This window comes from Rana temporaria, chromosome 3 (assembly GCF_905171775.1).
Source record: "Rana temporaria chromosome 3, aRanTem1.1, whole genome shotgun sequence".
In the NCBI taxonomy this organism is placed as follows: Eukaryota; Metazoa; Chordata; class Amphibia; order Anura; family Ranidae; genus Rana; species Rana temporaria.
In genome coordinates, this window is record NC_053491.1 from 459649582 (window position 1) to 459663410 (window position 13829).

Sequence of the window (13829 nt, forward strand, 5' to 3'; positions counted from 1 at the left end):
TGGGTAGTCCTATGTAGAGGGAGGTTGCGTAGTTGAGTCAGAAATTGATGATTGTTCCAACCACTACTGCTGTATCCTCTTCCGGGATGAAGGGGATGAGTCTACGCAGCAAGTGGAGAAGATGGTGAGAACCGCTGACTACTGCTCCTACTTGTGCGTCCATTGTCATGTCTGAGTCTAAGATGACTCTGAGGCTTTTGACTTTGTTGCTTGGGGTGATGGTTTCTCCAAGGATGGTGGGTGGTGTCCATGTGGTCCTAGAGTTAGATTTTCGATTTGCGTGAAGGATAAGAAGTTCTGTTTTGGATCCATTTAGTTTGAGGGAGCTTTCCGTCATCCAATTATCGATCAGAGTGAGGCATTTTCCTGGTTCGTGATATTGGTCTTTTTTGTTGGTGATTCAAAAGTAAAGTTGCGTGTCATCAGCATAAGAGTGGTAGCGTAGGTCCTGTTTGCTGATGATTTTGAGTAGTGGGCGGATGTAGATGTTGAAGAGTACAGGCGAAATGGGTGATCCTTGAGGGACTTCGCATGTAATGGTCCGTGTTTCTGACGTGAAGCCTCCTAGTTTCACTGTCTATGATCGATTTTCTACCCACGGACATTTACCGCTCCCTGAGTCCCCTCCACTCGTACAGTATGAAAACCTCATATGGTACATTTTAGGATGCATCACTCTATCTTTGTTCTCCTTTCCCTTTTATCTCTCGCTATCCTAATTTCTTCTTTTTTCCCCCCATCCCTCTCTCTAGCCATCTTTCTTGTTTTTTCTCTTATTCTTTCTCTCCCTTTTTCTTTCTTTCTCCCTCTCTTTTCCTCTCCCTTCCATGTATTCTCTATTTTTATTCCTTCTCTTACTCCTTGGTGGGGGCGGGGTGGGGGGATGAGTGCTTGGGGGAGTTCTGATCAGCCAACTTAGGTGCTCTTGATCAAGGTCATCTGCTGATCTGAGAACTGTAGTGGGGACTTTTTATTGGCAACTATAATCACAGGTAGCGTTACTCACTGTGTCTCAGACTTTGTGGTGTCTCGTAGCAGTGACACCAGTGGCGGCCCATCCATAGGGGGCGCCCGGGAGCCGCCCCCCCCCCCCCTCCTGTAGTCACAAAAAAAAAAAAACGGGCCCTTTAAGAATTTTTATTTTACTTGTTCTGTCATTTTACTTTAACTTTAACTGCAGTTGTGGCGGCGGTCTATAGAGGGCGCTGCAGCGCCACCCCCTCTCGCAAATATTCATGTATTGCATGAATGTATGTTATTATTGTTGCCAGCTGCCTCTGGACTCTATTCATATAACCGGCCTTAGGGCGCCGATTACATGAATAACGGCAGCTGGTTGGCTGAGCGGAAGTGCCTATCAGAGCCACCGGCTCTGATAGGCTTTCAAAGTACAGCCCTCCGGTTCTCGGAAGTCTATCTAAGGAACGCAGCCCACTTGCGTTCCTTAAACGTCGAAATTTGAAAACGTTACGTCGTTTGTGTAAGTCGTTCCTGAATGGGGCTGGACGTCATTTACATTCACGTAACCAATGACGTCCTTGCGGCGTACTTTGGAGCAATGCACACTGGGAAATTCCATGGACGGCGCATGCGCCGTTCCGCAAAAACGTCACTCACGTCGGGTCACAGTAGTTTAACATCAAACACGCCCCCCTGATCCAAATTTTAATTAGGCGGGCTTACGCCGGCCGATTTACGCTACGCCGCCGCAACTTACGGAGCAAGTGCTTTGAGAATACAGCACTTGCCCGTCTAAGTTGCGGCGGCGTAACGTAAATCGGATACGTTACGCCACCGCAGAGATACGCCGCTGGACGTGAATCTGGGCCTGAGTCTACAGTATGCTGCATAGAGAAAAGCCAAGTGCAACTAACTCATTTTCATTTAGGCTTAATCAAATACATAAATATTTAATTAAAAGTTTCCCTTCCGGGCTCCAGCTAATTTAGTGGCATCTTTATAACCCTCACCATACAAAACACTTTGTATGCTCCAGCTTAGCAGTTAAATATGCACTGCAAATGCAAATATAGAAACTGGCAAAAGGTTTGTGTTCAATTAGACGTGCGGTTCAGACATTCCTGCCAGACACCATAGCCATGTTTTTCACTCTGTAAAACTCAGTTTTAACTGCCGAAACGACATCCCAAAGAATCCTTTGCTAATACAAGGCCAGATTCATGTAGGTGAGCGGCGGTGTAACGTATCATAGATACGTTACACCGCCGCAAGTTTTCATCGCAAGTGCCTGATTCACCAAGCACTTGCGATGAAAACCTGAATTGGCGCAAGGCGGGCCAATTCAAATGGGCGTGTGCCATTTAAATTTGGCGCGCTCCCGCGCCGGACCTACCGCGCATGCTCCATTTCCTTACTCCCGCCGTGCTTTGCGCGAAGTGACGTCATTTTTTCGAACGGCGACGCGCGTAGCGTAATTCCGTATTCCCGGACGGCTTACGCAAACGACGTTATTTTTTAAATTTCGACGCGGGAACGACGGCCATACTTTATACAGCAATACGATTACTGCGTAAAGTTAAGGCACCAAAAAAAAACGACTAACTTTGTGACGGGAAACTAGACGGCGGCGGCGACGTAGCGAACGCGAAAAACCGTTGTGCATCGCCGTAACTCCTAATTTGCATACCCGACGCTGGTTTACGACGCGAACTCCCCCCAGCGGCGGCCGCGGTACTGCATCCTAAGATCCGACAGTGTAAAACAATTACACCTGTCGGATCTAAGGGCTATCTATGCGTAACTGATTCTATGAATCAGTCGCATAGATAGAAACAGGAGATACGACGGCGTATCTCTTTTGTGAATCTGGCCCACAATGTTTGGGCAAGTTCTTTGGAGTAAATGCAGTAGATTTTTTTTTCCTGGGAAAACTATCAATGCATGCATGTGTAGAAGAACTGAGATGTGTGGTACACTGTAGTCCAGCAGGCAGGGATAACAACAGGTCCTCAAAAAATCGAGTGCCTTGCCGGGGCTCTGTGGCTTACGCATGTATTTGCAAATGTGTGCAACTAAAGCCGTCATTGACTGTTTTTGCAGTGCCTTTCTTTTCATTTTCCTGGATAAATGGAGTCTGTAAATTTTTGCACATTTAATGGGTACAGTGGCTGCATTTTATGGGCACAGTGGCTGCATTTTATGGGCACAGTGGCAGCATTTTATGGGCACAGTGGCTCCCTTTTATGGGCATTGAGGTTGCATTTTATGGGCACAGTGGCTGCATTTTATGGGCACAGTGGCTGCATTTTATGGGCACATAGGCTTCATTTTATGAGCACAGTGGCTGCATTTGATGGGTACAGTGGCTGCATTTTATGGGCACAATGGCTGCATATGATGGGTACAGTGGCTGCCTTTTATGGGTACAGTGGCTGCATTTTATGGGCACAGAGGCTTAATTTTATGAGCACAGTGGCTGCATTTGAAGGGTACAGTGGCTGCATTTTAAGGGCACAGAGGCTGCATATGATGGGCACAGTGGCTTCATTTGACAGGTACAGTAGCTGCATTTTATGGGCACAGTGGCTGCATATGATGGGCACAGAGGCTGCATTTTAATGGCACAGATGCTGCATATGATGGGCATAGTGGCTGAATTTTATGGGCACAGTGGCTGCATTTTATGGATACAGTGGATTTATTTTATGAGAAAGGTGGCTGCATTTTATGGGCACAGTGGCTGCATTTTATGGGCACAGTGGCTGGATTTTATATGCATAGTGGCTGCATTTTATAGGCACAGTGGCTGCATATGATGGGTACAGGGGCTGCATTTTAATGGCACAGAGGCTGTATATGATGGGCACAGTGGCTGCATTTTATGGGCACAGTGGCTGCATTTTATGGGCACAGTGGCTGCATTTTATGGGTACAGTGGCTGCATATGATGGGTACAGTGGCTGCATTGTATGGACACAGTGGCTGCATTGTATGGACACAGTGGCTGCATTTTATGGTCACAGTTGCTGCAATTGATGGCACAGTGAGGCTGCAATTGATGTGTTTTTTTTTTTACAGTATTTTTCAGTTTGTTTGCGCCCCCCCCAAAAATGTTGAGCACCAGCCGCCACTGGGTGACACCTATGCTGAAATCAGGAGATAGGGTCTCCTCCAGCCTCTCCCACCTCACAATCCTCAGCTGTCAGCTGACCTTTAGTCTCTGCCCCCCAGGCATGCCGTGAACTGAATGGGCAGCTGCTAAGACGCTGAGTGGGCGGCAGTGGGCTTTAGGAACACCCCAGCTGGGTGGCCACGGGCATCAGAGACAGCCCTGCTGGGTAGCCGCAATAAGTCTGGGAGAGTGGTACGGGCTTCAGGAACAGCCCAGGATTTGGTGACCCCTGGCAAATCATCATTTGACCCCCGAGGGGGTCCTAAACCCCAGGTTAAGAAGCACTGCTGTAAAGGCTTTTAAAGCGTCACCTATAAACAATTTTAGATATCTTAGTTTGTCGAAATTTTTGGGGTGCACATCATCTTGAAACTAGACATGTTTGGTATCTATTCCCTCAACACGTCATATTTTATATTGTACCAAAAAATTGGATATTATATTGTGTTTGTGTGTACTAAAATTCATTTTAGGGTATTTTTTTCCTGAAAATGTATATTTGATAAACATCTGTGAAAATATTGTGTGACATGAATGTAGCAAGGTCCCAGGCCTCCTTTGGTCTAATGAGAATCTCCAGGGCCAGAGACAGCTGACATCCTTCTGTAGGTAATGGGTTGTGAGGCATGGTGGGTGCAAAGCAGTTAGATTGATTGGGTGCCAGACACTTCTTGAATGCAGAAGAATTTTATTTCTCTTAACAAAAAGTCGGGTACGACTTACGCAAACGACGTAAAAAGATAGGCCTGTTCCGACGTCCTTACCTTGCATGGGCTGCGCCACCTAGGGAGCAGCTTTATCTTTACGCCGGCGTATCTCTAACGTAAACGGCGTAAATAATTGCGACGGGCGCACGTACGTTCGTAAATCGGCGTATCTTACTAATTTGCATATTCGACGCTGCAAACAACGGAAGCGCCACCTAGCGGCCAGCGTAAATATACACCCTTATAGCTAGATTCACAGAGAGTTACGGCGGCGTATCAGTAGATACGCCGTCGTAACTCTGAATCTACGCCGTCGTAAATTTAAGCGTATTCTGGAAACCAGATACGCTTAAATTAGGCTAAGATACGAGCGGCGTAAGTCTCCTACGCCGTCGTATCTTAGGGTGTATATTTACGCTGGCCGCTAGGTGGCGCTTCCGTTGTTTGCAGCGTCGAATATGCAAATGAGCAAGCCCATGCAAGGTATGGACGTCGGAACAGGCCTATCTTTTTACGTCGTTTGCGTAAGTCGTATGCGAATAGGGCTGTGCGTAAGTTACGTTCACGTCGTAGGCAGTGTTCGACGTATCTTAGGCATTCTATCCGACGCATGCGCACTGGGATATGTCCACGAACGGCGCATGCGCCGTTCGTTAAAAACGTCAATCACGTCGGGTCACTAGTCATTAACATAAAACACGCCATCCTGTTCATCATTTGAATTAGGCGTGCTTACGCCGGCCCATTTACTCTACACTGCCGTAACTTAGGAGGCAAGTGCTTTGTGAATACAGCACTTGCCTCTCTGACTTACGGCGGCGTAGCGTATATGTGATACACTACGCCGCCTCAAAATTAGGCCAGTGTATCTGAATCTGGCTATAAGATACGACGGCGTAGGAGACTTACGCCGCTCGTATCTTAGCCTAATTTAAGCGTATCTGGTTTCCAGAATACGCTTAAATTAACGACGGCGTAGATTTGGGCCTAGTACACACGAGAGGATCCTCTGGCGTACTAACCATGAGATCAAAATCCCAGCGGAATTCCCTCCGCGGTGACGTGTCGCGCCGTCGCCGCGAGGATGAAGCGGCGACGTGCGAGACGCTGTCATATAAGGACTTCCACGCATGCGTCGAATCATTACGACGCATGCGAGGGATGGAATCGGACGGATTGATCCCATGAGTCTGTACAGACCAGCGGATCAATCCGCTGGACTGGATTCCAGCGGATAGATTTCTTAGCATGCTAAGAAATTTTGATCCGCTGGAAATCCATCCCCGGGGAAAAAAATCTGCGGAAAAATATCCGCTGGATCGTACACACCAGGGGATCTATCCGCTGAAACCGGTCCGCGGATCAATTCCAGCGGATCGATCCTCTCGTGTGTACGTGGCCCTAGAGTTACGACAGTGTATACACCGCCGTAACTCTCTGTGAATCTAGCTATAAGACTGGGATGCCATTAAAAGTAATGTGGCCCAGATTCTCAAAGGCGTTACGACGGCGCAACACCATTTGCGCCGTTGTAACTCCTCATCTGCCCCCGGGTATCTATGCGACTGATTCTTAGAATCAGTTACGCATAGATACCCATTAGATCTGACAGGCGTAAGGCTCTTACGCTGTCAGATCTTAAAAGCAATTTTTTTTCCCGCCGCTAGTTGTCGCATCGTCGTTTTCCCCGTCGTCTATGCAAATGAGGTAATTACGCGAGATTCCCGAACATACGCGCGGTCGACGCTGAGAATTTGCGTCGTTTCCGTAGCGTACGCGACGTGAAAGGTGCCCCTGCTATTAGGAGGGGCAACCAATGTTAAGTATGGCCGTCGTTCCTGTGTCGAATTTTAAAAAAATTACGTTGTTTGCGTAAGACGTCCGTGAATGGCGCTGGACGCCATTTACGTAAACGTCTAAGCAAATGACGTCGGGGCGACGTCATTTAGCGCAATGCACGTCGGGTAATTTACCCGACAGAGCATGCGTAGTACGCTCGGCGCGGGAGCGCGCCTAATTTAAATGGTGCCCGCCCCATTTGAATTGGGCGGGCTTGCGCCGAGCGATTTAACGATACACCGCCGCAAGTTTACAGGTAAGTGTTCTGAGAATCAGGCTGTAAACCTGCGGCGGTGTAACGTAAATCACATACGTTACGCTGCCCAGGAGCAACGTAAATGTATGAGAATCTGGCCCAATGTGTGTGTAAAGGCAGGTGTCCCAATACTTTTGACAATATAGAATATCTGTGCAGAACAGTATGGCCTGCTTCTCTTATTATGGTAGGCTCTACTAATAAATGAAGAACAAGTTCTTTGGCATCCCAACCCTCGGCACACCTTCTGCCGGTCCAGTGAACTTATATCATTTCTTGCCCCGACAATTGTGAATGAAATATTTTTGCGCTGAGTAACCGGACAGACGAAACCTGCCCACGAGTCTATATGTAAGATTCCCACAGCTCGGGAGCAAGTCGTGTCTTGGAGGGAATATTTCCTTGAAGGTCCTGTAGAAGACGACCCAGTACTTTGCACGTTCCTTTGTACAGTATGCTGCGTAGATGGCGCCTCTACCTCCTCTCAGGGCTGGTTATCCACGGCTTCTACATCAACCTGCAACGGAGGAAGACCATCGACTTTTGGTAATGATGTCACTGCTTTTGTGTATTTAACCCCCTATGGAGATGGCAGGCAATCCTGATTTTTTTTTTATCTGGTTAAGGCAGTGTTTCTCAATTCCAGTCCTCAGGCCCCCCCAACAGGTCAGGTTTTCAGGATTTCCATTATGTTGCACAGGTGATTTGATCAGTTTCACTGCCTTAGTAATCACCACAGCCTTTTCATCTGAGGGAAATCCTGAAAACCTGACCTGTTGGGGGGGCCTGAGGACTGGAATTGAGAAACACTGGGTTAAGGGCATACCTATTGAAATTTGATATCACTCGTGAACTGCTTAGGCAAAATTTGGCAAAATTGTAAAAACTTTATTTAGAGGGTGTGGTGTTTTCGGTATATATTTGAACATCGGATTATGAGCATAATCCGTTCAAGAAGAATGCTCATAATTCAAAGAACTTGCATATTAAAGCCAGTTTCCCCATTGAAGTCAATGGAAACTAAAATAATTTGTTCCGCATTGGCTTCAATGGGATGCAATACTGCATGCGGCCAGAGGTGAGGGGGCGCCAGAGAGCCTCGCAAACAACCGGAGAGGCCCAAGCACAGGTCAGCTGACCTCGGCAAACGGCAATGTCCTTCCGAGCATTGTCGAATTGGCTGCGATCTTCGCTGTTCGGCTCTGCTCGGCTCTGGCGCCCCCGCACCTCAGGCCAAATGCGGTACTGCAGGCTCTTTTAGGTTGAATTCTGGTCGTCTTGCGAGACAACACTCGCAAAACGAGTCACAATAAAACGCTTGTTAACCGCGTTACTCTTAAACCGAGGTTTCATTGTATTTCTGCCGCAATGTCGCAATCCTACGAAAAATAGCCGCCATTACTACATAAATACAAAGTTCCATAAAATATCCCATAGTTTGTAGACGCTATGGCCTAGATTCACGTACCCCGGCGTAAGTGTGGGCGGGCGTAGCGTATCGTATTTACGTTACGCCGCCGCAACTTAGAGAGGCAAGTGCTGTATTCACAAAGCACTTGCGTCCTAAGTTACGGCGGCGTAGCGTAAATGTGCCGGCGTAAGCGCGCCTAATTCAAATTGGGAAGAGGTGGGTGTGTTTTATGCAAATAAAGCATACCCCACGTAAATGACGTTTTGAACGTACGGCGCATGCGCTGTCCGTGGACGTATCCCAGTGCCCATGCGTCGGATAGCATGCCTAAGATGCGTCGAACACTGCCTACGGTGTGAACGTAACTTACGCACAGCCCTATTCGCGTACGACTTACGCAAACGACGTAAAAAGATACGCTTGTTCCGACGTCCATACTTTGCATGGGCTACGCCACCTAGAGACCTGCTTTATCTTTACGCCGGCGTATGTCTTACGTAAACGGCGTAACTAATTGCGACGGGCGTACGTACGTACGTTCGTGAATCGGCGTATCTTGCTCATTTGCATATTCGACGCAGAAAAAAACAGAAGCGCCACCTAGCGGCACCCTAAGATACGACCAGGGCTGGACTGGGACAAAAATTTGGCCCTGGACTTCATCAAGACTGGCCCACTTTGACAGGTCTCTCCCATGGCGGCTGGACAACTCCCACAACCCCCGGCCACCCAAGCCCCTTATCACCCTTCACTAGCCACTACTTTATTAGAGTAGAACGGCTGGTACTGGCCCTCTTATAGGCAGTACCAGTGGGGAAGCTAGACATTATTTCACCCGGGGGAAATGGGACAAGATTAGGAAGAAGTGAGAAACTCCCAGGCCATAGCTGTTGAGTCTGCTGTCTGTCCCCTCCCCCATGCTCCTCTCTCGTCCCCCTGCTCCTCTGGTCCTCCCCCTGCTTCTCTGGTCCTCCCCCTGCTTCTTTGTTCCCCCCGGGTGAGCGCTGTGGAGAGGGAGAGACAGAGGAGCGGAGGGGGGCAGCAGTCCGCTGTCACTGAAGCCGGCCCACTGAGCCATCGGCCCACCGGGAAACTCCCTGTAGTCCCAATGGCCAGTCCATCCCTGAATACGACGGCGTAGGAGACTTACGCCGCTCATATCTTAGCCAAATTTAAGAGTATCTGGTTTCCAGAATACGCTTAAATATACGACGGCGCAGATTCGGACTTACGACGGCGTATCTACTGATACGCCGACGTAAGTCTCTGAGAATCTGGCCCTATAACTTTTGTGCAAACCAATCAATATACACTTATTGGGATATTTATTACCAAAAATATGTAGCAGAATACATATTGGCCTAAATTGATGAAGAAATTTAATTTTTTTAAATTTTTTTTTACTTTTTGCTATATAATAATATAGCAGAAAGTAAAAAATATTTTAGTTTTTTTTCTAAATTTTCGCTCTTTTTTTGTTTATACAGTAGCGCAAAGAATGAAAACCGCAGGGGTGATCAAATAACACCAAAAGAAAGTTGTCAGTTAAAATAACGCAGTGCCGTATTGCAAAAAATGGCCTGGTCAGGAAGGGGGTAAATCCTTCTGGGGCTAAAGTGGTTAATCTTTTATCTGTTTTTTTTTTTTTTCTGAAACACAAAAAGGTAAAGTGATATAGATTAATGAGGGGCACAAGAATGGGTCCAGGATAGTTGAATAGATCTATAACCCTCAGGAGCCATTTAGGGCCCATTCACACCAATGGCAGTGCAGAAAACATGAGCGGGAATGCACTGCTCTTGTTAGATGTGTGCCGGTGTCATTATTTGTTAATGGCGCCCCAAATACTTATAGGCATAGGTGTGCGCAGCCTTTGGCATTAGGGTGTGCACCCCAAAGCTCAAACGCACTCTACCGATCACTCATGATGTTCATTCAGAAAGGGAAGGGGCCGGTAAATGGCATTTTTACTGGCCCCTTCCCCCACTCATCCTAAAACATCCACAGCAACAACCGGTGGGAGAGGGGGGAAGGAGGGGGAGACAGGTCAGTAGGGGGAATCTGTTCTGCACAGGGTGATAAGGGTGTGCCTGGGCACACCTGGCACACCCTGTGCGCATGCCTATGCTTATAGGAAACACAAACATGTTGTGACCACCAGACTGCATGCTACTGCGGTATCATGCGCTATGAAGCGGTCTGATTTTAAAAGTGACGCCTGCCATACTTTAAGCATGTTCCCACACTATTGGCAGCCCACTAAAAAAAAATCAGCCTGTTAAAAGCACGATGTGTGCAGATTCGTGCATTGCCGCGTGAACCAGCATTCACACTTGTGCGACCTGAAAGTGACGCGACTCTGACACGACTTTGGCATGACTTTGTCGCGACTTTGATGTGACTTGAAGCAATGCTTGTGTATTCTTGAGGTCTATGGACCTCAAGTCGCATCAAATTTGGACCAAAGTAGTGCAGGGACTACTTTGAAGTCACTGCGACTTGAAGTGGCACAGGTACTCATTGGAAATCATGGGGTACGGCTTGTTATGCAACTTTGCAGTCCCAAGTCGCAGGACAAGTCGCACAAGTGTGAAAGGGGCCTAAACTGTTACTAAACCCAGGACCCGGCATTCATTATATCTGGTCTCCCACAGTACACAGAGCATAGAAATGCAATCATTTTAGTAAATACAGTAATACCTCGGATTGCGGGCAATGCAGTTTCCAATTTTTTCGCAATACGGGCTATGTTTTTTTTTTAAATTCTGACTCGGTTTGAGAGCGTTGTCTCGCAAGACGAGAAGGATTGAGGCCCCGTTCACACCTATGCGAATTGGTTGTGGCTTAAACCGCATCCAATTCGCATAACATTATAAAATACATTGGGCTAGATTCAGAGAGAGTTAGGCCGGCGTATCAGTAGATACGCCGTCGTAACTCTGAATCTACGCCGTCGTAAATTTAAGCGTATTCTGGAAACCAGATACGCTTAAATTAGGCTAAGATACGAGCGGCGTAAGTCTCCTACACCGTCGTATCTTAGGGTGCATATTTACGCTGGCCGCTAGGTGGCGCTTCCGTTGATTTCGGCGTATAATATGCAAATGAGCTGGATACGCCGATTCTGAAACGTACGTGCGCCCGGCGGATTTTTTTACGTAGTTTACGTAAGGCTTTTTCCGGCGTAAGGTTACTCCTGCTATATGAGGAGTAACCAATGTTAAGTATGGACGTCGGGACAGCGTCGAATTGTGCGTCGTTTGCGTAAGTCGTTTGCGAATAGGGCTTTGCGTAAATTGCGTTCACGTCGAAAGCATTGACTATTTGCGACGTGATTAGGAGCATGCGCACTGGGATACGTTCACGGACGGCGCATGCGCCGTTCGTTAGAGACGTCATTTACGTGGGGTCATGTTTTATTTACATAAAACACGCCCACCTCTTCAGAATTTAAATTTGGCGCACTTACGCCGGCAGATTTACGCTACGCTGCCGTAACTTAGGGCGCAGGTTCTTTGTAAATCCAGCCACAGCCTCACTAAGTTAAGGCGGCGTAGCGTATCTGAGATACGCTACGCCCGCACAAACTTACGGCGGGCTATCTGAATCTAGCCCATTGATTTTAATGAGGCTGGTTCACATATGTGCGATGCATTCGCACTAAGCATTGCCCAAAAAACGTGTGCGTTTTCTAGGCATTGCAGTGCGGCTCAGGTGCGAATTCAGGCCCATTATCTTCTATGGGCATGCATCTGATTCAAAGATGTGCTCAGTTCTCATCAGGATTTCTCTCCTTCTCCTCAATATACTTCCCCCCCCTCCCCCTCCCCTCTCCCAGGTCTCCAAATTCGCAGCTAAAACGGAGATGATCTGCTGAACAGCTCTCATATCTCTTTGCAGAGATAAGAGAGCTGGAATTCGCACCGCACTAGTGTGAACCCAGCCTTAAGCCTCTGGGGTGTGCAGTACCGCATTGAGCCAGAAGCACAGGGGCGCCGATAAATCTCTGAGACGCTCAGAGACAATCGGAAACACTCCGTTCCCGAGTGTCTCCATGCCTCTCTGAGTGTCTCCGAGCGGCTCTGAGCATTCTCTGAGGCCGCGTACACACGATCGGTCAAAACCGATGAAAACGGTCTGAAGGTCCGTTTTCATCGGTCCAAACCGATCGTGTGTGGGCCCCATCGGTCAGTTATCCTTCGGTCAAAAAATGTAGAACTTGCTTTAAAATGTAACCGATGGACGCCTAACCGATCGGTCAAAACCGATCGTTAGTATGCAAAAGCATCGGTTAAAAACCCACGCAGGCTCAGAATCAAGTCGACGCATGCTTGGAAGCATTGAACTTCGTTTTTTTTCAGCACGTCGTTGTGTTTTACGTCACCGCGTTCTGACGCGATTGGTTAATTAACCTATGGTGTGTAGGCGCATCAGACCCAGACCATCAGTCATCGTGTGTACGCGGCCTGAGTGTTTCACGGTGTCTCCGGCACCGCCACCCACCTATGGCCACATGCGGTACTGCATATAATAGCAGTCAATGTGGAACGAATTATCAGAGTTTCCATTGACTCCTACGGGAAAACTCGCTTTGATATCCGAGTGATTTGGATTACAATAATTCTTCTGGAACAAATTATGCTCATAATCCAAGGTACCACTGTATAAACTGCTAAATACCTTTCTCATCAGCAGTATACAGGGTATAACAGTCTTGTGACTTCTAGTGTCTGGGTAAAGCTTGTAGGAAGAGTTTTTATTCTACTCTGATTGTTCTATGAGGGTGCAGGACCCCTGACCCTTATATGACAGCCTCCCAGAACTAGCCGGCCGCACTGTAGCCTGACAGGGGTTTAACCATATCCCTTCTCTATCCAAATCCAAGAAAAAAAGTTTGGCTTGAAAATACATTTTAACACAACTTGCAGTTTCTCCTTTTTAAAAAAAAAATCAATTTCAGGAGGAGAATGCCTCTTCTAAACACCTCGATTTCTAACTGTGAGAATGTGAGAAACAATATTTCAAAAATTCCATTGGAATCGTAAGTAATGATGTCATTTCTCAAAGCACTTTGCTTCTGTGAGTGCAATTTTTTTTTCACAAGTAATGTGAGTGCAATTTTAATATGTAAAGTCAAAATTGTTTTGTTAAATTTATTTGTATACTATGGGCCATATTCTGAGTAAAGTTACGATGGAGTATCTCAGGATACTCCATCGTATCTCTCTTTTTTGGCCAGTGTATCTATGCGAGTGATTCTTAGAATCATTTTCGCATAGATACACTGAAGATCCGACATGTGTAAGTCACTTACACTGTCGGATCTTAAATGTAATTACTCTGCCGGCCGCTAGGTGGCGTTTACGTTCAGGTCTAATTTGTTTATGCAAATGAGCCTGATACGCCGATTCCCGAACGAATTCGCGTCGCGTAACCGTCGCTTACGTCGTTTGCGTAGGCGTAAGGTTACCCCTGCTATATGAG

General features: G+C 47.2%; 1 protein-coding gene across 1 annotated transcript in view; it reads left to right on the plus strand.

The window, feature by feature from the left end:
* The first annotated feature begins 7210 nt into the window (after positions 1–7210).
* The window catches only part of LOC120933509 (alpha-2,8-sialyltransferase 8E-like), a 40717-nt gene continuing 34098 nt past the window's right edge, over positions 7211–13829 (plus strand). Inside the window, exons 1-2 of the mRNA XM_040346750.1 lie at positions 7211–7480; positions 13306–13386. Of these exons, the coding sequence (XP_040202684.1) occupies positions 7389–7480; positions 13306–13386 (173 nt within the window). The 5' untranslated portion in view covers positions 7211–7388. The remainder of the gene's footprint in view (positions 7481–13305; positions 13387–13829) is intronic.